This window comes from Patella vulgata, chromosome 5, assembly GCF_932274485.2.
Source record: "Patella vulgata chromosome 5, xgPatVulg1.2, whole genome shotgun sequence".
NCBI classification, from domain to species: Eukaryota; Metazoa; Mollusca; class Gastropoda; family Patellidae; genus Patella; species Patella vulgata.
Window position 1 is genome coordinate 40772887 of NC_065883.2, and position 24783 is coordinate 40797669.

Below are 24783 nucleotides of genomic sequence, written 5' to 3' on the forward strand. Positions count from 1 at the left end.
CTTAGGGTGTAACGGTGATATAATAATACGGTTTTTTTTTTATCGGATAAAAATTATGACCTCTATAGGGTCCACAAGCTAAAAACGCGATTTTCCGTACAATCAGGGGCCATAATTCAGGAAATTACGGTCCGATATGCGCGAATATCGAAAGGAACCGAGATCTTTGGGTTATAAACTTACATTTCAAGTTTCAACAAAATCGGATAAAAATTGTGACCTCTATAGGGTCCACAACCTTGATATACCATATTCTTACGCTATTTGGGAACGAACGGCGGCCATTTTGTCTGTCAATTTTGGGCCGATTTTCACGAAATTCGAACTCAGTCATCCTTAGGGTGTAACGGTGACATAAAAGAACGTTTTTTTAAATCGGATAAAAATTATGACTTCTATAGGGTCCACAAGCTAAAAACGTGATTTTTCGTACAATCAGGGGCCATAATTCAGGAAGTTACTGTCCGATATGCGCGAATATCGAAAGGAACTGAGATCTTTGGGTTATAAACTTACATTTCAAGTTTCAACAAAATCGGATCAAAATTGTGACCTCTATAGGGTCCACAAGCTAAAAACGTGATTTTTCGTACAAACAGGGGCCATAATCCATGAAGTTTCGATCCGATACATGCCAATATTGAAAGCAGCCGAGATCTTTTGGGGATACACCTATATTTCAAGTTTCGTCGAAATTGGATAAGAATTGTGACCTGTAGAGAGTCCACAAACAATTGTGGACGGACGTACGTCCGGACGGACAGGGGCGACGGCATAATACGTCCACATGAAAATGTGGGCGTATAAAAACTATAATTTTAACAGTTCGGTACCACTTTTTGAAAGCAAATATTATTTTTTCAAAATTTGATATTACCAATGGGATGCGCCATGTAAATGTGCACAAAACATCGGACTCAGTTTTCTTAATTTCGATTTCGTTTTCGGGCTATTTCGATTAAAAGGTGAAAAACGGTGTAAAATTAAGCTATTTACAACCCATTCAGCGTCTTCATATTTTAAAATATTTCTTCGTAACTTTCAAAAACTTGTAGCAATAATCCATACGAAGAGAATGTATGTGAAAATTAGTTTGTAATATGAGCGGTTGCCGAGAAATAGACAAATTCTGCTTGCGTCACTTTTCATGTTATTTTGCCTGTAAAGGAGTCAATTATTATTCGATTTTCATTTTTTTTTACCATTTGATGCCTTATGCTAATTTTGACTAGGTCAAACCAATTTAACATTTTCACTGTCAGCGGAAATTACATCATTTGGGCAAAAAATGTATGTTTAGCTTTTAAAAGAGATATTTTATTCAAATGAGTCGTATTTGTTATTTTTTTAAAATTTTGATATTTGATTCCAATCAACTAATGGAATGAACCCATACAATCATATAGATATCACAAAATGGTGTCTAACTTGTTCAGCTGTGGAGAAATAGACGATTTTCAACAGGTCACTTTTCAAGGTTTTTGGTCCATAAAAGTGTCAATTATTATTCGATTTTAATAAAATTTTCACTGTGTGATACCTAATGCCATTTACGATTTCGTACAAGTAATTTTGGCAAAAACTGTATTTTTAGCCTTCAAGACAGATATTTTATTCAAATGAGTCCGATTTGTAATGTTTTTAAAATTATGACATTTAATACCAATCAACAAATAGATAGAACCCATACGAGCATACAGATACCCAAGGCTCTACACAGCATTTTGAACTTACTTGTGCAAACATAAGTAAATTTTCAAAACCACTAGCCAAACAAAATTTTCAGTTGCCAAGTCTGAAGATTAGAATAATTTGTCGTATGATATAGCTAAATTATATTGTGAACATACATAACTCGTCGTCCTATAATAATAATAAAAAAAAGATGTTTTAAACATTTTTTTCCGACTGGGACTCACTGCGAGACTAAGACGGCGGTCAGCGAAGCTTGTAATTTTGCTTGTTTGGGTGGTGTAGCGTCAGTAGCATGACTATCATCATTTTTCGCCAACCGAGACTCACTGCGAGACGAAGTTAATTTACTAGTAAAATAAGACGATATAGGTCAGCTGTCAGCTGTCTCGCAAACTTCCGATAAATACAGCGCATGCGCAATGAGAATTTCCTCGCAGAGGACAATGAGATTGACCCAATTTCAAACCAGGAAAGTAACAAGAGTGACATTTGACTGGTTTTTGGTTTATAAAAGAGGCAATTATTATTTGATTTACATAAAATTTTCACCATGTGATGCCTTATGTCATTTCTGATTTCATGAATCTAATTGAACATTTTCATTATCACCGGAAGTACTGTACACTTACATGTAACAAATGTATAAAATGAATTGATATTCCTGGATTTGGTTGATTCGGCGTCCATTTTATTTGATGTGTGCAATGCTTATGTGGAAACCTGTTTAATGGTTTCATTGGTACCGGAAGTGACATATGTTTAGGGTAACGTGGCACCGGTGAAACTCGTCATTACTGCTTCGCAGTTCTAGTTCTTCTTATTATTATTAGGCTTTCAGACTTTTGTCTGAAAGCCTATTGAGATTACTAAAATTATTATTCTTATTTTTTTTTTTGCCGGAGCCTATTTCTCAGTACCTGTAACAGATACCGATAATGGACCTAATTTTCTATCTGGAAACCATGTGGTGGCTACTTGATAAACTACTTTTGAAACTTCTGCGCAGACCGGAAGTGGCCGAATTACGTGCGGTGCATAAAAATTAGAAAACGGCCGTAGCTTCAACAATTCTGTACTGAATTTCATACAAATGACATTTTCAGAAACCCTGAGTCTTTTCTCGGACAATAGCAGTTGAAAATTTCGATATTTCCAAACTTCGTCGCTGACTTCTAGCGTTCGAAAAATGAAAAATATTGTTTAAGAGACAATTTTTGTTATTTTTCAAAATTTTCAAATTTAACCTACATTTTTGGATACCTGAAGACCATCCGATTCTAGAAATATAAGTTTCATTCCGAGTTATTGCCCTTTATTTTTCAATTTTTTTCGAATTTTCTGCCCATTTCCCAACCCTTATATTTTTGGGAAAGGATAAATCGATATTTCTGAAAGTCCTGGAACATAAAGCTATATAGTCAGACCGCCTGATAAAGCAATTTCAAAAACGGTCTGGAAACCGGAAGTAGTCGAAATAATGTCCGATATTTCGAAAAAAAATGCAAAAAATGGATGTTTTGGGGAAAAACTCGATTTCTGTGTCCAATATCAATGGATTAAACAAATGAAGCTTTCTTTGAGTGGCCCGGGGAATGGACTGTCGTATGATGCCCAATTTATACAGATACGCCTGTATCTCGAAAACTGCTCCAAGGATTTTTCTTAAACTTTCCCTATCGAGAGTCCCTCCGGTAGTCTTGTGCATGAATCCATCCAATAAGACATTGAAATGTCTGGAATAGGTAAAATAACGTACTGAAAATCGAAAAAAGTTGAAAAATCGTGAAATTTTGGAAAATGCTTTATTACTTTATTATTTAAACAAATTTTTACAAAAAAGTTACCATTCAGATAGCTGACCTAATTACGATTCTAACGATGTATAATATGTATTGAAATATTTTAATTTAATTTTCGATATATTGACATTTTTGCATTTTTGGCACTATTGAACATAGGATTTCCCAGGGGCATTTTATCTGATCAGATAATGTAATATATCATTACAGAGCCCTGTGGCTATCTAATTGCTCAAATTGGTTATTAAAACTATCCCGACAATAATCTCCATACCGGACGTATTCAAAAAATGAAGAAAAGGGTTAAAAGAAATTAGCGCTCTTGCGAAAAACTTGATTTCTCCATCAGATCTTAGCGGACCAAAAGAACTAAAGTGTCGCTGGATAGCCCCATTAATGGACTATCATATGACATCTGAATTAAAAAAAAAAAAAAAAGACAGTAAAAATATCGGTGCTCTTGCAACAATCGGGATTTCATTGTCGGGTGTGACCGGATCAAAACATCTAAAAGTATCGTTTGGTAGCTAGATAAATGGGCTATTGTATGACACACTTCCTGTCTGATTCCTGAAAGCCGGTTCAGTGCTGCTTGCAGGTCTAGTTATTATTATTATTATTCCAAATTATTTTTGATTAGATCTCAGCAACTGCTTGTCGGATCGTTCTGCGACAATGCGAAATGTCAGAAATCGCCGAAGCTATCGTTTTTAGAAATATTGCAGTAACTTTAACAATAATCATTGGATTTTAACTTTCGATACATTTTGGCATAGCCGGAGACAGGGCACATAGCTAATTCAGTTTTTCAGTCCTAGATTAATTATTTATTGTTCGATTTGTATAAAACAAAGTTCATATGCTCCGTTGTCTCAATTGCCATTTTTTTTGTTACCGATAGAGTTATCTGTCGGCACCGACAGTTAGGTACCACTTTTCGAAAGCAAATATTATTTTTTTCAAATCTGGTATAACTGAAAGGGTGCGCCCTTTAAAGGCGCACAAAATGTTGGGCCCAGTTTTTTTAATTTCGATTCCGTTTTCGGGCTATTTCGATTAAAAGGTGAAAGATAGGTTGCCAGGCAACGAAACATACGCCCACAGCAGCTAAATCGTTCGGGCAGTCAACAAGAGTTGTCGCATATTTTTAATTTTCGGTAATGAAACATTTATAATACACTACAATCTGATTATAAATTTAAAGTCAATCGGATATTAACTTTGGCCTCTAGAGCGTCCACAAGATTTTCCAAAGTGATCAAGGGCCATCACTATGGCAGTAATTATCGCAAATCGCTAAAAATCAAAAGGCTTCTTCATCTCATGACCGTAAACACTGTGTAAAAAATTTAAAGTCAATCGGATATTAACTTTGACCTCTAGAGTGTCCACAAGATTTTTCAAAGTGATTAAGGGCCATAACTCTGGCAGTAATTATCGGAAATCGCTGAAAATCAATAGGCTTCTTCGTCTCATGACCTTAAACACTGTTTATAAATTTAAAGTCAATCGGATAGTAACTTTGGCCTCTATAGCGTCCACAAGATTTTTCAAAGTGATCAAGGACCATAACTCTGGCAGTAAAAATCAATAGGCGTCTTCGTCTTATGACCTTAAACACTGTGTATGAATTTAAAGCCAATCGGATATTAACTTTGGCCTCTAGAGCGTCCACACGATTTTTTGAAGTGATCAAGGGTTATAACTCTGGTTGTAATAATCGGTAATCGCTGAAAATCAATTTTCTTCTTCGTCTCAAGACCTTAAACACTGTGTATAAATTTAAAGTCAATCTGATATTAACTTTAGCCTCTAGAGCGTCCACAAGCAATTGTGGACGCTGGACCGCCGGACGGACTGGGGCGACGACAATATACGACCACATTTAAATGTGGGCGTATAAAAAAGGTGTAAAATTAGGCTATTTACAACCCATCCAGCGTTTTCATATTTTAAAATATTACTTCGTAACTTTCATAAACTCGTAGCAATAATCTATACGGAGAGAATGTATGTAAAAATTAATTTGTAATATGCGCAGTTGCCGAGAAATGGTCAATTTTGCATGAGTCACTCTTTACGCTATTGTGCCTGTAAAAGAGTCAATTATTATTGGATTTTCATAAAAGTGACACCATTTGATGCATAATGTCAATTGTGACTAGTTCAACTCAATTTAACATTTTCAATGTCACCGGAAATGACGAAATTTGGTCAAAAACTGTATTTATAGCCTTCGAAACAAATAATTTATTGAAATGAGTCGCATTTAGTGTTTGTTTAAGATTTTGATATTTGATTCTAATCAACTAAAAGAATGAACCCACACGATCATATAGATATCACAAAATGGTTTCTAACTTGTTCAGTTGCGGAGAAATAGGCAATTTACAGCAGGTTACTTTTCAAGGTTTTTTGTCCACAAAAGTGTCAATTATTATTCGATTTTCATGAAATTTTCACTGTGTGATACCTAATGCCATTTACGATTTCATACAAGTAATTTAAGATTTTCATTATCACCGGAAGTAACGTCATTTTGGCAAAAACTGTATTTTTAGCCTTCAAAACAGATATTTGATTCAAATGAGTCTGATTTGTAATTATGATATTTGATTCCAATCAGCAAATAGATAGTACCCATGCGATCATACAGATACCAGAAAATGGTTTCTAACTTCTACGGTTGCAGAGAAATAGACGATTTTCTACAAGTCACTTTTCAAGGTTTTTGGTCTATTAAAGTGGCAATTATTATTCGATTTACATAAAATTTTCACTATGTGATGCCTTATGTCATTTCTAATTTCATAAAACTAATTGAACATTTTCATTATCACCGGAAGTACTGTACACTTACATGTAACAAATGTATAAAATGAATTGATATTGTTGGATTTGGTTGATTCGGCGTCCATTTTATTTGATGTGTGCAATGCTTATGTGGAAACCTGTTTAATGGTTTCATTGGTACCGGAAGTGACATGTTTAGGGTAACGTGGCACTGGTGAAACCCGTCATTACTGCATCGCAGTTCTAGTTTTAATTTGTGTTTTAATTTCGTATTCTACGGAAATATTCAGTTTAAACTTTGGCTCCTGGGTAGGAAGTCAATACCTGGACTAAGTTTGATGATCATTTTCTGCTTAGACCAAGAAAAGACGTCAATCTGATTTGTTGAAACTTTGGACCTTCTAGCTTTTTTTTACATATATGAAGATTCAGTTTATAATATTGTAAAATACGATGTGGTGTGAATACAGTAATTAATATAAAGATAATAAAAATCCCACATTAAATCTATTTATTACAGGCTGCTCGACGTGCATATACAACTGGCGGTAGTTTTTACTTTGATGTCCATAGCAGTTATATCTCATAACAACCTGTCATGACATCATCATAGGTTGATATATTCGTTCATATCAACCGCTGATGACGTCATGACAGGTTGATATTTCATATCAACCGCTAATGACATCATCTCAGGTCAATATATTTGGCTCATATCAACCGCTGATGACGTAGATGATCGAAATAATAGAAAAAAACACAGAAATAAATTTTTATTCTTTTGACAATTAAAATTTGTTATGGTACAGTTTCTAACATTCAGGACCGAAATAGACGGCGTACTTATCAACATACATGTATTTAGATCGGTTATCCATATCTAAGAAATCTTTCAGAATTTTCTTTTCGTCCACATTGCAATTATTTCTCCACACACTACAAGACTTGAAAGTATTTATCGCCCAAGGGTTCCTTTGTAAAGTATTTTTGGGTACAGTCCACTTAAAACAGTCGGTCAAATCCTTCTCTGAACATACCGAAAACCTTCAATCATGGTTCACTGTCAGAATTCTTGGAAAAGAATGCCTTTTGGTCCAAATTTTCTCCAGGCTTTGGATAGATCCTCGTCAATATGTTGGCTAAAAAGGATTGATTATTCGTCTGACTTCGTATTACTATCCTTTTTGTTTTTGCTTTCAATTCAATAGTCCAAAATGGCGACGTATAAACAAAAACATGCACGTAATTGCACGTGATTACTTCGGTAATTTTCGCTATTTGGCGGAAACTATCGAGCAATTATCCAATCGTTGTTGCCTTTTAATGGAAGAGCCCATTAAATTTAAGGGTGAAATGGCGTTGTATATGTCGGATATAAACCTACTCTCCCTCGGATTGATACGGTAGGTTAATATCCTATACTTATAATTAACTTCAATCTGTAGCAACACGCGAATCAGCATTTTTTCCAAATAACCGTCTTCAAGTGGGCGTATAAAAACCTTGAAAAGTGGCTTGTAGAAAATAGTCTATTTCTCTGCAACCATAAAAGTTAGGAACCATTTTGTGGTATCTGTATGATCGTATGGGTTCATTCTATTTATTGATTGGAATCAAATGTCATAATTTTAAAAAGATTACAAATCAGACTCATTTGAATAAAATATCTTTTTTGAAGGCTATAAATACAGTTTTTGCACAAATGACGCCATTTTCGGTGACATTGAAAGTGTAAAATTAGTTTGAAATTCATAGAAGCAGTGACCTTGTTGCATTCTCTGTAATCTCCCTTGATATTAAGGCATTTTTCTAGTGAAATAGACCGGTCCAATATCCTTAATCAGTGTCGAAAAAACCTGACTGACTGCCACATTTTATGTCAGTGTGATCAAAATACCTTTTGTGGCTCTCATACACCACTTCTCTAAACGGATGGGACGTTTTTGGGGTTCATTTGATCTCTGTTCGTCCCAACCGCGAGCGATTTGCAAGGTAAATCGTTCGCATGGCTTTGTTTACAAATGCTATGACCTGGCACTTGACCCCATAATTTTTGACCGCAACCCCGCAAGCGAGACCGCTGATTGGCCAAATTTTAAATAGATGCGCAGGATCCAACTCACATCTACGCAAATATGGCTTCGCACTTTAAAGAAATAATTCATCGATTTATAGCCTATTTCGAGCTTGAACTATTAAATTGGCAGATTTTATTGGAGAACTTTGTTGACATATTGATTGCACGATTATTGATAGTCGAATTTGTAGACTGGTTTAGCGGGAGCGAAGGTGACAAGATTTTCACCCCGAGAATACGGCCTAATATTTTTACGCTATTTGAGAACGAACGGTGGCCATTTTGTCTGTCAATTTTGGGCCGATTTTCAAGAAATTCGAACTCAGCCGTCCTTAGGGTTTAACGGTGATATAATAATACATTTTTTTAAATCGGATAAAAATTGTGACCTCTATAGTGTCCACAAGCTAAAAACATGACTTTTCGTACAAACAGGGGCCATAATGATAATCATGAAGTTTCGATCCATTACATGTCAATATTGAAAGCAGCCGAGATCTTTTGGAGATAAACCTATATTTCAAGTTTCATCAAAATCGGATAAGAATTGTGACCTGTAGGTAAAGTGTCCACAAACAAATTGTGGACGTCCGGAGGGACAGGGGCGACGACAATATACGTCCACATGAAAATGTGGGCGTATAAAAATTGAGAATTTGCACCATGGAGCATATGAACTTTGTTTTATAAAAATCGGGCAATAAATAATTAACCTAGAACCGATAAATTGAATTAGAGAATAGCGGCAATAAAAAATTATCGAGACAAAAAATGTTCACATTTTTGCTCAAATCAGACGACCCTTTAACCCTGGGTAAAATTAAAATTTAAATTTTCAAAATTTGGCGCCTAATATCTCTGAAGATTCGTTGAAAATCAAAAATCTAAGGAACCGTAGCTATCTGCCTTGTCTCTGGCTATGTCAAAATGTGCCAAATGTTAAAATCCAACGATTATTGTTAATATTACTGCAATATACTATTCAAAAAAAGTAGGGGATATTTGATTTTTAAGTGTTATTAAAGTCACCTAATGAAACTGACGAAGAAACAAATGACAAAATGAAATGAAGTTCACATTCATCGATTTATTCCAAATGATCGTTAGACTAAGTAAGGCACAGACTGACCATTATAAGGGTAAAATGATACCCGGGGTCAAACAGCAAAGTTACCACAGCATCACAACCAAGTCAGTAACGGGTAAATCCTCCTCTGTTTGCCAAACAAGCATTGATCCGACGTGGCATACTCCTAATGAGACGTCTAAGGTCATTTTGGTCCAGATTGTCCCATTCCTGTTGCAACGCAGCAGCAAGTTCTTGGACATTGGCAGGACGTTGTTGACGTTGACGTAACCTCGGTCCAAGCATGTCCCAGACATGCTCGATGGGGGAGAGGTCGGGACTCAGTGCTGGCCAAGGTAATGTGGTGATGTTCTGTTGTTGGAGGTAACCTGTAACGATCCTGGCCCTGTGACATCTTGCGTTGTCATCCTGGAAGATGAAACGGCGGCCATGACGTCGTGCGAACGGCACAACATGGACTGCCAAGATGTTGTCCCGGTAGTACTGGCCTGTAACACGCCCTGCAACAACATGTAAAGCCGTTCTTCCAGCAACAGTGATGCCTCCCCACACCATAACAGAACCACCCCCAAATCGATCATGTCTGATGACGTTAACGTCTTGGAAGCGCTCGTTTCGACGACGCCACACCCTCCTACGTCTGTCCAAAAAATCAACAGTGAACCTTGACTCATCTGAAAACATCACATTGCTCCAGCGTCGATTATCCCAGTGTTGACGATCCCTACACCAACGACGTCTTGCCTGAATGTGATGATCTCTCAAACAAGGGATCACGCGAGGACGTCGGGCGCGAAGGTGACCCCTATGCAGTCGATTCCGAATCGTCTGGCCACTCACTCTCACACCAGTGTCTGTTTGAAGACGAGCGCTGATCTGATTTGCTGTGATGACACGATTTCTCAAGGCCAAGGTACGGATAAATCGATCCTGGGCTTGAGTTGTCGCCCTTGGTCGACCTGAGCGTGGTCTGTCCTGTACAGATTGTGTATCACGGTATCTGGACCATAGCCTGCTTATGACAGACTGAGAAACATTCATCGTCCGCGCCACAACCGCCTGTGTTGTGCCGATCTGTAGCATGCCAAGGGCACGTAACCTTTCATTTTGGGTAAGCCGACGCATATCAAATTTTTTTTTCTGGTCACTAAAACAATTAAACTGATGTTTCCACCCTGGAATTCAATGCCACAATGACTGTAACATTCAAAGTCAGAGTCGTGCAAATCTTGGGTTGGACCCCCATGATGATACCAAGCATCACCTGCATTCCATGCGGTAGCTATTGGTGCGTTTGGGCGTCACATGTAACTGGAAATGTTTCTTCTGTTAGGTTCTATAGTGACTTTTTTCGTAGTCATTTGCATATTTTAGTATTATGCCCCCAAAATCAAATATCCCCTACTTTTTTTGAATAGTATATTTAAAAAGATAGGTTGCCAGGCAACGAAACATACGCCCACAGCAGCTAAATCGTCCGGGCAGTCAACAAGAATTGTTGCATATTTTTACTTTTTTCGGTAATGAAACATTTGTGACCGGCCGCATCTAAATGAGTCGGAATGCGCGAGAATCAATAATGAGATAAAGACAAAATAAGTGATAATATTGATTTTGAACGAAATTGAGATTTTCACAAAAATGAGTCTATAAATATACTATCTATCGACACAGAAGATCAAAATAGCAATAAAACATTATAAAACACCTGTATTTGAACGTTTTGTTAGAGTACCGTATTCTTAAATCTGTCCTATTTCTTAAAATTCTCAGCGAAATTAGTTATTTGTCTTCGCTCGCATGAATTGATTTTGAACGGATACAATTGAGTTTTAAAACCCTCCAAAAATATAAATAAACTCCGCCTGTTGCCATGCTGTCCACACAACTCCTTTGCTGATTGGCCCAGACACCGCGTGCAAGACATTATCCATAAATGTTTGGTTTTGGTGATAATGTTTTTGGGTACTTACATGCGATGTGATAAGTGGCAGAAAAAAAAAAAATTCTGATTGTAGAGATTGCCATTGAGTGTTAATCGAAAAAAACGTGGCTGATGATGTAAATTAATCGACAAGCGGGTGTGTGTCATTGAGTAATACTATTACTAATCAACTGTCACAGGTCAATGATAAAGCCGTTGGCAACTCATTATCTACTCCGAATAATTAATCCAAGTGGTAATTATTTGATATCACATATCATCTTTAAAAAAATAATCTATAGGCCTTAAATGGAAATAAACAAAATGGCCAATAATTTTCTTTTCGAAGAGCATTTTATTGATAGATGAATTCCGTTTACCGTCGCTTCTTCATACAGCATGCAAAGAAAGGAATGCATCTGGGATATTATTGTTTAAAATTTTTTTATTACAATGGGTCGAAAAAATGAGAACAACCAACGAGCCGAAATGTGACGATTCTCAGTCTGCCATTGAGTATCCTCTGAATAATGTTGATATTTACATCATTTTGAAGCCAAAAAGAACGAAAGTGAACGTAAGCATTTCTTGACTATGAAATTGACATTTCTATATGGACTCATATTTTGATAACGTCACGGTAACTGAAAATAATAATAGACTTATCGTACACGCAAAATCTTATTTTAATTCACGTGTTAAATGAACACGCGTACAGCTGTGGTGGCTTCTTTGATGATTATCCAATCAACAATCTTAATCTCCTGAGTTAATCTCACTAAAGTTATATTATACACAACAGACTACTAATGTCTAGATTGTTCTTCGGTATAACACTATCATGTGAATATTATGCCGTATGTGTTGTGGATGTTTCGTTACGAAAGGAGTGCATTTATTACGATTTTTGTCGTCAGCACCCTTGAAATCCTAAATAAACCAGCGGCTGCCATGCAGGATACGCCCACATTTTCGAGAGATGGATAGAGAACAAGCTAACAAGAAAGTGATTTTTCCTACAATCAAGGGCCATAATTCAGGAAACTCAAATTCGATAAACGACAAAATATAGCAAATAAATTGCGGAAATAGATCAAATTTTTACGACGATTTTCGTCTTCAGCACCCCTGAAAACCCATGGAAAGATATATTCAATGACAAAACAGCAGATAAATGGCCTGGTTGCTATGGGATTTTGTTTTGGAACATACCAAATCTTTGACTTGCTTTTTCTCAAAACTTACTTTTGTGAGTTGGGTAGCTTCTAATGGACACAGCTCAGACAATTTTTGCCCAATTCAAACAAACTATACATCAAATTGAAGGTAATGAGTTGGAGAATGTGACAATAACAATAACTCAATTTTCAAAATGGGGGGGGTCACATTTATAATACACTAAAATCTGATTAAGAGCAACAACCCATGAAGTAATTATCAGAAAACCATTAGAATTTGTTTGTTTTTATAAAGTTCTGCCCCATGCTAACGTTTTGTATACAAAACTTTTAATATCATGGATTTAGCTGTTCAAGTCATAAAAATTCATTGAAAATCAATATACTTGTTCGTCTCAAGCTCTTAAACTCTGTGTATCAATCTGAAGTCAACTCAGGCAGTAATTATCGGAAATCGCTGAAAATCAATAGGCTTCTTTGTCTCATACACTGTGTATAAATTTAAAGTCAATCGGATATTAACTTTAGCTTCTAGAGCGTCCACAAGATTTTTCAAAGTGATCAAGGGCCATAACTATGGCAGTAATTATCTGAAATCACTGAAAATCAATAGGATTTATCGTCTCATGACCTTAAACACTGTGTATAAATTTAAAGTCAATCGGATATTAACTTTGGCCTGTAGAGCATCCACAAGATTTTTTGAAGTGATCAAGGGCCATAACTCTGGCAGTAATTATTGGAAATCGCTGAAAATCAATAGGCTTCTTCGTCTCATGACCTTAAATACTGTGTATAAATTTAAAGTCAATCGGATATTAACTTTGGCTTTTAGAGCGTCCACAAGATTTTTTGAAGTGATCAAGGGCCATAACTCTGGCAGTAATTTTCGGAAATCGCTGAAAATCAATAGGCTTCTTCGCTTCATGACCTTAAACACTGTGTATAAATTTAAAGTCAATCGGATATTAACTTTAGCCTCTGGAGAGTCCACAAAATATTTTGAAGTGATCAAGGGCCATAACTCTGGCAGTAATTATCGGAAATCGCTGAAAATCAATAGGCTTCTTCGTTTCATGGCCTTAAAAACTGTATATAAATTTAAAGTCAATCTGGTATTAACTTTAGCCTCTAGAGCGTCCACAAGCAATTTTGGACGCCGGACGGACGGACGGACGGATGCACCGACGAGAATATACGACCACATTTCAATGTGGGCGTATAAAAAGGAAGAAGAGTCATACGGATTTGAATGAATAATGAAAATTCAAAAGTGAAGTAACCAGCTGCTGCCAGGCAGGATACGCCCACATTTTCGAGAACTGGATAGAGAACAAGCTAACAAGAAAGTGATTTTTTCTACAATCAAGGGCCATAATTCAGGAAATTACAATTCGATATGCGCAAATATCGAACGGAACTGAGATCTTTGTGTTATAAACTTACATTTCAAGTTTCAACAAAATCGGATAAAAATTGTGACCTCTATAGGGTCCACAACCTTGATATACCATATTTTCATGCTATTTGAGAACGAACAGCAGCCATTTTGTCTGTCAATTTTGGGCCGATTTTCACGAAATTCGAACTCAGTCGTCCTTAGGGTGTAACGGTGATATAATAATAAGTTTTTTTAAATCGGATAAAAATTATGACCTCTATAGGGTCCACAAGCTAAAAACTCGATTTTTCATACAATCAGTGGCCATAATTCAGGAAGTTAAGGTCCGATATGCGTGAATATCGAAAGGATCTGAGATCTTTGGGTTATAAACTTACATTACAAGTTTCACCAAAATCGGATAAAAATTGTGACCTATATAGGGTCCACAACCTTGATATACCATATTCTTACGCTATTTGAGAACGAACGGCCGCCATTTTGTCTGCCAATTTTGGGTCGATTTTAACAAAAATTCGAGCTCAGTCATCCTTAGGGTGTAACGGTAATATAATAATACGTTTTTTTTTAAATCAGATAAAAATTAAGACCTCTTTTGGGTCCACAAGCTAAAAACGTGATTTTTCGTACAATCAGGGGCCATAATTCAGAAAGTTACGGTCCGATATGCGCAAATATCGAAAGGAACCGAGATCTTTGGGTTATAAACTTACATTTCAAGTTTCAACAAAATCGGACAAAAATTGTGACCTCTATTGGGTCCACAACCTTGATATACCATATTTTTTACGCTATTTAAGAATGAAGGGCGGCCATTTGATCTGTCAGTTTTGGGCTGAATTTCACGAAATTCGAACTCAGCCGTCCTTAGGGTGTAACGGTGATATAATAATATGATTTTTTAAATCGGATAAAAATTATGACCTCTATAGAGTCCACAAGGTAAAAACGCGATTTTTCGTACAATCAGGGACCATAATTCAGGAAGTTACGTTCCGATATGCACGAATATCGAAAGGAACCGAGATCTTTGGGTTATAAGCATACATTTCAAGTTTAAACTTGACGGTGATATAATAATACGTTTTTTTAAATCGGATAAAAATTATGACCTCTATAGAGTCCACAAGCTAAAAACGCGATTTTTCGTACAATCAGGGGCCATAATCCATGAAGTTACAGTCAGATACATGCCAATATCGAAAGAAACCGAGATCTTAGGGTGATCAACCTATATTTCAAGTTTCATTGAAATCGGGTAAAAATTGTGACCTGTAGACTGTTCACAAACAATTGTGGACGGACGGACGGACAGGGGCGACGACAATATACGTCCACATGAAAATGTGGGCCTATAAAAACAAAACAATTCTTTCAGTCAAAATCATCGCATTATCTTTGACCACATAATGTATGTATGTAGTTTCCCATAATAGCCTACTTTTAGAGAATTATGCACAACAAAAATAACTTTTTATTGGTCAATTTTGTTATCTTCTGAGTAGAAAATAATATGTCAAAATAGAATTCTTCTTGTAACATGTAGGCCTACATGAAAGCATCGAATTCTGAGAATAATAATGACAGTGAAACAACAGTTATGTTATTTTTAAAACCAACGGCTGCTAGGCAGGATACCCCCACATTTTTGCAAGAGATGGATAGAGAACAAGCTAAAAACAAATAAAAGCAAACAGGATTTTTTGTACAATCAGGGGCAACAATTCAAAAGTTATGGTCTGAAATGCGCAAATATCAAAAGGGACTTAGATCTTTGGGATATAAAGATATGTTTTAAGTTTCATCAGAATATGATAAAAATTGTGACCTCTAGAGGGTCCACAACCTTCGTATTGCATACTTTTACACAATTTGCATACAAAGAGCGGCCATTTTGTCGGGCAGTTTCATTTCGATTTTCCCGAAATTCGAATTCAACCTTCAATACGGTGGAATGGTGAAATATTTAAACGCATTTTAAAATCGGAAAAAAATTTGTGACCTCTAGAGAATCCGCAAGCTAAAAATGTGATTTTTCAAACAATCAGGAGCCATAATCCAGGAAGTTACATTCGGATAAAAATTGTGACCTCTACATGGACGGCAAGCTAAAATGGTGATTTTTTGTACATTCAAGGGCCATAATTCAGGAAGTTACTATCCGATATGGGCAAATGTCGAAAGGAACCAAGATCTATGGGTTATAAACTTACATTTCAAGTTTCATTAAATCAGAAGAAAATTGTGACCTCCAGAGTGTTCACAACTTTGATATACCATATTTTTACGCTATTTGAGAACAAGGGGCGGCCATTTTGTCTGTCAGTTACGTTTCGATATGCACGAATATCGAAAGGAACCGAAATCTTTGGGTTATAAGCATACATTTCAAGTTTAAACCAAATCGGATAAAAACTGTGACTTCTATAGGGTCCACAAGCTAAAAATGCAATTTTTCTTACAATCAGGGGCCATAATCAATAAAGTTACGATACCTGCCAATATCGAAAGGAACCAAGATCTTAGGGAGATAAAGCTATATGTCAAGATTCGTGACCTGTGACATGTAGAGTGTCCACAAACAATTGTGGACGGATGTCCGGACATACGGACGGACAGTGGCGGCACCAGCCGTCGGTGATTGGAGGGGCAAAGCTGGGGCAAAGTCCAAGGTTAAGGGGGCAAAGGCACAACATAATTTCACTTACGTATCTCCATTCCTCATTTTATTAATGTCCCGAAAATGCCCAAAAATAGGCAATTTGCTCCCGCTGTAAATTGTTCAAAAATGAACATATATCCTGCTCTTGAGAGACGGCATATATATATTTTTACTCTTTTTTTTCTTGTTAATCTTACTTGATAGCTACTGATTTTAAAATGCATAACAACCAGGTTCAATATTTCAGATATAACATGGTCAAAACCATTTTTGATGAAAAAATTGATCAAAATCACTTTGACAAAATGGAATTTTTGAGAAAACCTATGTATTGTGGAGCTGCTGGGGAAATCAGTGTAAATGTTACAAAAATGTGAAAATTGAAACATAATTAGCCTTAAAGACCACGTAAGATCAAAAATCTAAATTTCATGTATGTATGGTTACTATATCAACTTTACGGCAAGTTCACATCAATCTGATTAAAATTAAGTCGGCTGTTAATGTTTAAGTATCCGACACGCCAAAAACGCTTTTCAATTTTTCAATTACGACCTTAATCCGGTTGATTGGCTGGTGGCGTCACAGGCACTACAAATAAGACATACATTATCTATACAATATCTCACTGTCTGTACAATATAGCACTATCATACACACCACCAGTTGATAAGCGTCTATTGACAGTCCACTTACCAAGTGACTGGCCTAATCATAATAACCAAATTATCGTCTTACATTCTTATAGATTAGACATTTGTGATTTGTGATTTAAAATGCCGTAGACCCATTTAAGCTGCCTTTGTTTAAATAGGCCACATGTCAAATGAAGACGACTCGATATATTCATTATTAGCAATATAATAATAGTAACCATTTCTAATTCTATACATAAAGAACAACTTTAATCGTAACTCCATTTGAAATTTACATCGAATATGGAATTTTCCGATGATTATGCACAACAATAGATCGCCCTCATTTCTCAGCCAATCAACGCTGCGAATCTTATTACCATGTACGGTTCCATGTACTACGGGTGTCGTAAATAAGATTAAACTTTTGCGTGAAAATTGCACAGAATTCATGGACATGAATACCAAAACACCTGATCATACGTGGAGCTCCTGATGCCATTTAGTGAGTGATTAAACTGTCAATGCAATTGTAAAATACTTTTATTATAAAGAAGAAGATAGGTTGCCAGGCAACTAAACATACGCCCACAGCAGCTAAATCGTCCGAGCGGTCGACAAGAGTTGTCGTATATTTGTTCTTTTGTAGGTAATTAGGGGGCATTTAATAGACAATTTCATACAGATGACATTATAATTTTCGTCGTTTGAGGGTTCACAAGGTTCTAAAAACTAAAACAAGGGCTGTAACTCTGGAAGTAATCTACAGAAATTGTTGAAATTCGAAAGACTTTTTCGTTTTACTAATTCAAATAATACATATCAATTTCATACAGATCAGATGATACCTTTTGTCGTTCGAACATTCACAAGGTTCAACAAAGTAAAACAAGGGCCATAACTCTAGAAGTAATTGACAGAAATTGCTGACATTCAATAGGCTTCTTCATTTCACTAATTTAAATGATGCATATGAATTTCATACAGATTGGGTGATAACTTTTGTCGTTCAAGCGTTCACAAGATTCAACAATGTGAAACAAGGGCCATAACTCTAGATATAATTAACGGAAATTTGCTGAAACTCAATAGGCTTGTTCGTTTTACTAATTTAAACGATACCTATAAATTTCATACAGATCGGATAATAACTTTTGTCGTTAAAGCATTCACAAGGTACAACAAAGTGAAAAAAGGGCCATTACTCGAGGTGTATTCAACGGAAATTGTTGAAATTCAATAGGCATCTTTGTTGTACTAATTTAAATGATGCATATCAATTTCAAACAGATCGGATGATAACTGTTGTCATTAGAGCGTTCAAAAGATTCAAAGTGAAACAAGGACCATAACTCTAGATGTAATTAACGGAAATTGCTGAAATTCAATAAGCTTCTTTGTTTTACTAATCTTAATGATGCATATAAATTTCATACAGATCGGATAATAACTTTTGTCGTTAGAGCATAAACAAGGTACAACAAAGTGAAACATGGGCCATAACTCTGAAATTCAATAGGATTCTTCGTTTCACTAATATTTAAATGATGCATATCAATTTCAAACAGATCGGATGATAACTGTTGTCATTAGAGTTTTCACAAGATTCAACAAAGTGAAACAAGGGCCATAACTCTAGATGTAAATAACGGAAATTGCTGAAATTCAAAAGGCTTCTTTGCTTTACTAATTTAAATGATGCATATAAATTTCATACAGATCGGTTGATAACTTTTGTCGTTAGAGCGTTCACAAGGTGCAACAAAGTGAAACAAGGGCCATAACTCCAGACGAAATTAACGGAAGTTATTGAAATTAAATAGGCTTCTTCATCTCACTAATGCAAACAACATATATCAATTTCAAAACAATCAGATGATAAATGTAGTCTGTAGAGTGTTCACAAGAAATTGTGGACGACGGACGGACGGACGGGGGCGACGGCAATATACGACCATATTTCCATGTGGGCATATAATAAACGATGTTAGACATTATAACCGAATCGTATCACAAACGTTTATCCATCGAATAATTTATATTCAGATTTCTATCAAGTCAATTAAATGTTGTTTAAACGCCAATCAAATAATAATACGAGGCTACTAGATTACAAAAACACCGGTGAGCAATAATTATTGGGTAAATATTAATTATAAACAACTGATGAGTAAAACTTAATTATTTTATACAATTAATGTGTGTGTGTACGATTCTACCATTAGTTTGTTCATGAGGTATTACGCACACGTTCCAACTAGAGTGATGTCTTTGATCAGGCCAGCGTAAAAAAAAGATAATTACCTAATCAGCATTCTTAATCCCACTCAGCATTCTTAATCCCACTAACACACACTGCTAACACCGATGTGTAAATTAATTTATGACCCATGTCTTTTATAGTCAGATTGATTGATTAATTAATGACAGATATTAACGACACCACACTTGCCATATTATTATCAATACACAAAGATAGTTAGATGACCCTTCTCAATCTGTCTGTTATAAATAGTTGCTGTCTTTACGGTATAAGGAATAAATATGCAAAGTTCCAAGATGATCCATTCAGAATTGCAGCCTGTAGACGATAAATACAAAAAATGGGTGTGGCTCTGCCCCTTGGGGTTGGATATGGAACAATATAAATGGGTACCACCCTGTTATTTGAAATGACAACATCAATAGTTGCCGTCCTTAGGGTATAAGGAATAAGTATTCCAAGTTCCAAGATAATCCATTCAGAATTGTGGCCTTCGGGCACTAAAGGCAAAAATTGGGCGTGGCTCTGCCCCTGGGGGTTGGGGCATTCACCAAAATGAATACTTGACGCCCTTAGGCTATAAGGAATACATATCCCAAGTTGGGCAATCACCAAAAAACAATAGGGGCATCCTTAGGGTATAAGGAAAAGGTATGCAAAGTTTCAAAATGATTTGTTAAGAATTGCGGCCTGTAGACAAAGAATAAGTATGCAAAGTTTCAAGATGATACGTTAAGAAATGCGGCCTGTAGACAACAAACAAACAAACAAATACAAGAAATGGGCGTTGCTCTGCCCCTGGGGATCGGGCATGCACCAAAAACAATAGGGATCAAGGAATTCATACAAAATTTTTTCAAGACGATCGATTAAGAATTGTGGCCTGTAGGCGGCACACAGATACACAAAAAGAAAATGGGCGTGGCTCTGCCCCTGGGGCTTGGGCATGCACCTCAAACTACAGGGATGTTCCTTAGTGTACAAAGAATATGTATGCAAAGTTTCAAGATGATACGTTAAGAAATGAAGCCTGTAGACGACAAACAAACAGATACAAGAAATGGGCATGGCTGTGCCCCTGGGGGTCGTGCATGCACCAAAAACAACAGGGATCATCCATAGGGTATAAGGAATACGTGTGTAAAGTTTCAAGATGATCACTTAAGAATTGTGGCCTGTAGGCGATACACAGACACACAAAAAGAAAATGGGCGTGGCTCTGCCCCTGGGGGTTGGGCATACACCCCAAACGATAGGGATGTTCCTTAGGGTACAAAGAATAAGTGTGCAAAGTTTCAAGATGATACGTTAAGAAATGCGGCCTGTAGATGACAAACAAACAGATACAAGAAATGGGCATGGCTCTGCCCGGCATGCACCCCAACGATAGGAATGTTCCTTAGGGTATAAGGAATAAGTATGTAAAGTTTCAAGATGATCACTTAAGAATTGTGGCCTGTAGGCGACACACAGAAAGACAGGTTGCCAGGCAACAAAACATACGCCCACAGCAGCTAAATCGTCCGGGCAGTCAACAAGAGTTGTCGCATATTTTTACTTTTTTCGGTAATGAAACATTTATAATACACTAAAATCTGATTAAGAGCAACAACTCATGAAGTAATTATCAGAAAACTATTAGAATTTGTTTGGTTTTTATAAAGTTCTGCCCCATGCTAACGTTTTGTATTCAAAGCTTTATAGTCCGGTGGCTGAAGGGGGGGAATCGCCACCCGAGCTGTGAATTTATGAGACCAAGTTTTTCTAGACCAGTTTTTTGCGTAGATTCCGAATCTGGGTGGTGATCAGGCGTTTGAGGGGGCGTTTTTGAGATATGGGGGGTCCAATGTCTACAATTGGGGGAAAATGTGGTTATGTTGACATATTAATGATGATCATGTTATATAATTATTAATAAAACATAAATTTCCCGGACTGCCTATCTCTAAATAAGTGTTTATGATACCCCTGGGCAACTGTTTTGATTTGTGGCAAGGTGGGGTGGGTGGTAGCAGGTGTGCGAGTGTGTATGGGGGGGGGGGGGGTGTAAAATTGGCGGGAAATGAGTTCACGTCGATTTAAATGATGATTTTCTTAAGAGCTTGATGAAACATCTCTAAATATGTTTATAATATTCCCATTGTGTGGGGATGGACGCCGGAGTGGGTGCCCGCGGGGGTGGGCGGGTTATGGAGGGGGGGGGGGTAACATGTGTTTTTGTGGACAGAAATCATTTGGTTCAAAATTGACCTTAAAAGTGGTTTCTCGTTAACTTTTCCATTCATTACCTATTTCGTCATCCAATATATTAAATTATAATGGTACTTTACAAGAGATCTGGAAATGCAGATAAAAAAACACAGTAAATCAGAGACATGTTTAGATATTAGTTTATTCTTAGTCTTCATCAGAAGATTCAAAATCAAAGTTCATAATATGAGTTGGATAAATATCTTCTTGGTTGCTGACCAGCAGCTCACATATATCCTTTGGATATGCTTCAGATAACAATTCACACTCCAAATCTTCATTCCAACTATGCAGCAAAACACCACTATGGCAAGGTGGTAATAAAGAAAAGTCTGTTATCTTTTCACCTAGAAAATCTATCTTCTAGCGTCATCTACTGATTAAGTCGCCTTCTGCGATATTTTCTTGCTTTGCCCATCTCATTATCGATCAAAATGTGTATATTTGTATCATTGTGAGGAGAATGATTGGGATGTCTATTTCGCCCGAGCAATTTGTTTCAGCGCTTCCATTAATTTGCAATGCGAAGAGGAGTAGGTAAGCTATATTGGTGTCCTTGTGATTTGTTGTCAGTTCTAGGATATTCTCGACACTTCAACACTAAACTTGATATATTTTTTGATCCAATCAAGATTAGTATTGAAAGTGTCGAGAATATCTTGGCCTACATGCTTTCAGTGTCAATGACTAACTGTCTTTCTTTTTCCAACTTTCTAACAATTTTTAAGGAGCTGGGACAGACAAATGATGTTTCTGATGACGTAATTACTGGTTTAGAACAAATTGTTTGTACTATGTACGGTGAAAGGTGACTTACAACAGTAGATGACAATGGAAAAAAGATTTTCTGGGGGAATTTAAATTGTGATGAAAAAAACAAAAAAACCTTTCTTTCTTTATTACCATCTTGCCTGAGTTGTCTTTTGCTGCACATTGAACGCAACAATTATGTTGAAACAATATGGAGACAGGCTGCAAAACCAATGATCAACAAGATAACCCTGGGATACAAGGCTGGAATGAAGATTTACAATGTGAATGGGTATCTGAAGCATATCCAAAGGATATATGCGAGCTGTTGATTAGCCATCAAGAAGATATCTATCCCGCTCATATTATGAACTTTGATTTTGAATCTTCTGATGAAGACTAAGAATAAACTAATATCTAAACATGTCTCTAATTTACTGTGTATTTTATGTACCATTATAATTTAATATTATTATTTGGAATGATGAAATTGGTACTGAACGAAAAAGCAATCTAATACAGATGTATATTTCGTTTTGTGTTTTTATACTTTCGATGGCCTACACTACATGGGTTATACGAGCGGCTTTTGACACTATGGCGTCAGACATTGATAACTCAAATCAGCGTTGACGTTTCTAGGGGTTTACTCCACAGTTCCGTGCAGAGCACGCCAAGAACTCGCCGTAACAGACCGTTTTATTAGCTAATTCCCTGTGTGTTTTAATCAGATTGAACGAAAAAGCTAACGAGAAAACAATTTTCAGGCCAATTTTGAACCGAATGGTTTCTGTCCCCAAACTTACATTTTGTCATTTATATCAACATAATGAAATTTCCCCCAATTGTAGACATCGGACCCCCCATATCTGGAAAACGCCCCCTCAAACGCCTGATCACCACCCAGATTTGGAATCTACGCAAAAAAATGGTCTAGAAAAACTTGGTTCCATAAATTATTCACAGCTCGGGTGGCGATCCCCCCCCCCCCCTTCAGCCACCGGACTGTTAAATATCATGCATTTAACTGTTAAGTCATAAAAATTCATTGAAAATCAATAGGCTTCTTCGTCTCAAGATCTTAAACTCGGTGTATAAATTTAAAGTCAATCGGATATTAACTTTGGCCTCTAGAGCGTCCACAAGATTTTTCAAAGTGAACAAGGGCCATAACTCTGGCAGAAAATATCATAAATCGCTGAAAATCAATAGGCTTCTTCGTCTCATGACCTTTAACACTGGGTATAAATTTAAAGTCAATCGAATATTAACTTTGGCCTATAGAGCGTCGACAAGATTTTTTTAAAGTGATCAAGGGCCATAACTCTGGCAGTAATTATCAGAAATTGCTGAAAATCAATAGGCTTCTTTGTCTTATGACCACAAACACTGTGTATAAATTTAAAGTCAATCGGATATTAACTTTAGCCTTTAGAGCATCCACAAGATTTTTTGAAGTGATCAAGGGCCATAACTCTGGCAGTAATTATCGGAAATCGTTGAAAATCAATAGGTTTCTTCGTCTCATGACCTTAAACACTGTGTATAAATTTAATGTCAATTGGATATTAACTTTGGCCTCTAGAGCATCCACAATATTTTTCAAAGTGATCAAGGGCCATAACTCTGGCAGTAAATATCATACAGATTACCTATTTTCCAGTGTAAGCTAAAAGAAATATCAGCTTACTTTTTGTATGCATTCCTCATTTGGCTACCAGCAAGGTTTGATGCAGGCAATCCCATTTTATTATACACCATTCTCCATTTATCCAAATTAGTAACTTTATTATATCCACCAAAATTTTGTACTAATTTGAAAAGTCTGTATAAATTCAGATCATGCATGCCTACTAAAGGACCTTTGTTAATTGGTGTGCCTGCAATAAAATGGAAACATGTTATAATATGTACCTTTAGGTATTGGTCCACCATTAACGTACAAATGAAAAACGTGGAAATACGGCTACACACTCGCAAAGAGATACACTGTCAAAAGTGAAAATGAACGTTTTTGATTTTTGTCTAAATATTCAGTAATTGCTCCACCAATCCTCAGACATTCAGCAATTTGTCATGGCATTCTCCTAATCAACCGTCCAATCACGATTTGGGGCAATCTGACCCACTCCTGTTGCAGTGCCACGGCCAATTCTTGCAGTGTTGTCGGTTGACGTCGACGAACACCTCTCCCGATCAAATTAAACGTAACACACTAAAGCAAAGATATGCTAAACAGTAAATCTTATGCAAGAACCAATAGGAAAG

General features: G+C 36.5%; 1 protein-coding gene across 1 annotated transcript in view; it reads right to left on the minus strand.

Annotated features, from left to right (window-relative positions):
* LOC126821486 (AT-rich interactive domain-containing protein 4B) overlaps window positions 1-24783 on the minus strand; it is a 338016-nt gene that overhangs the window by 188902 nt on the left and 124331 nt on the right. Inside the window, exon 11 of the mRNA XM_056101477.1 lies at window positions 24206-24395. Coding sequence (XP_055957452.1) covers window positions 24206-24395 — 190 coding nt within the window. The remainder of the gene's footprint in view (window positions 1-24205; window positions 24396-24783) is intronic.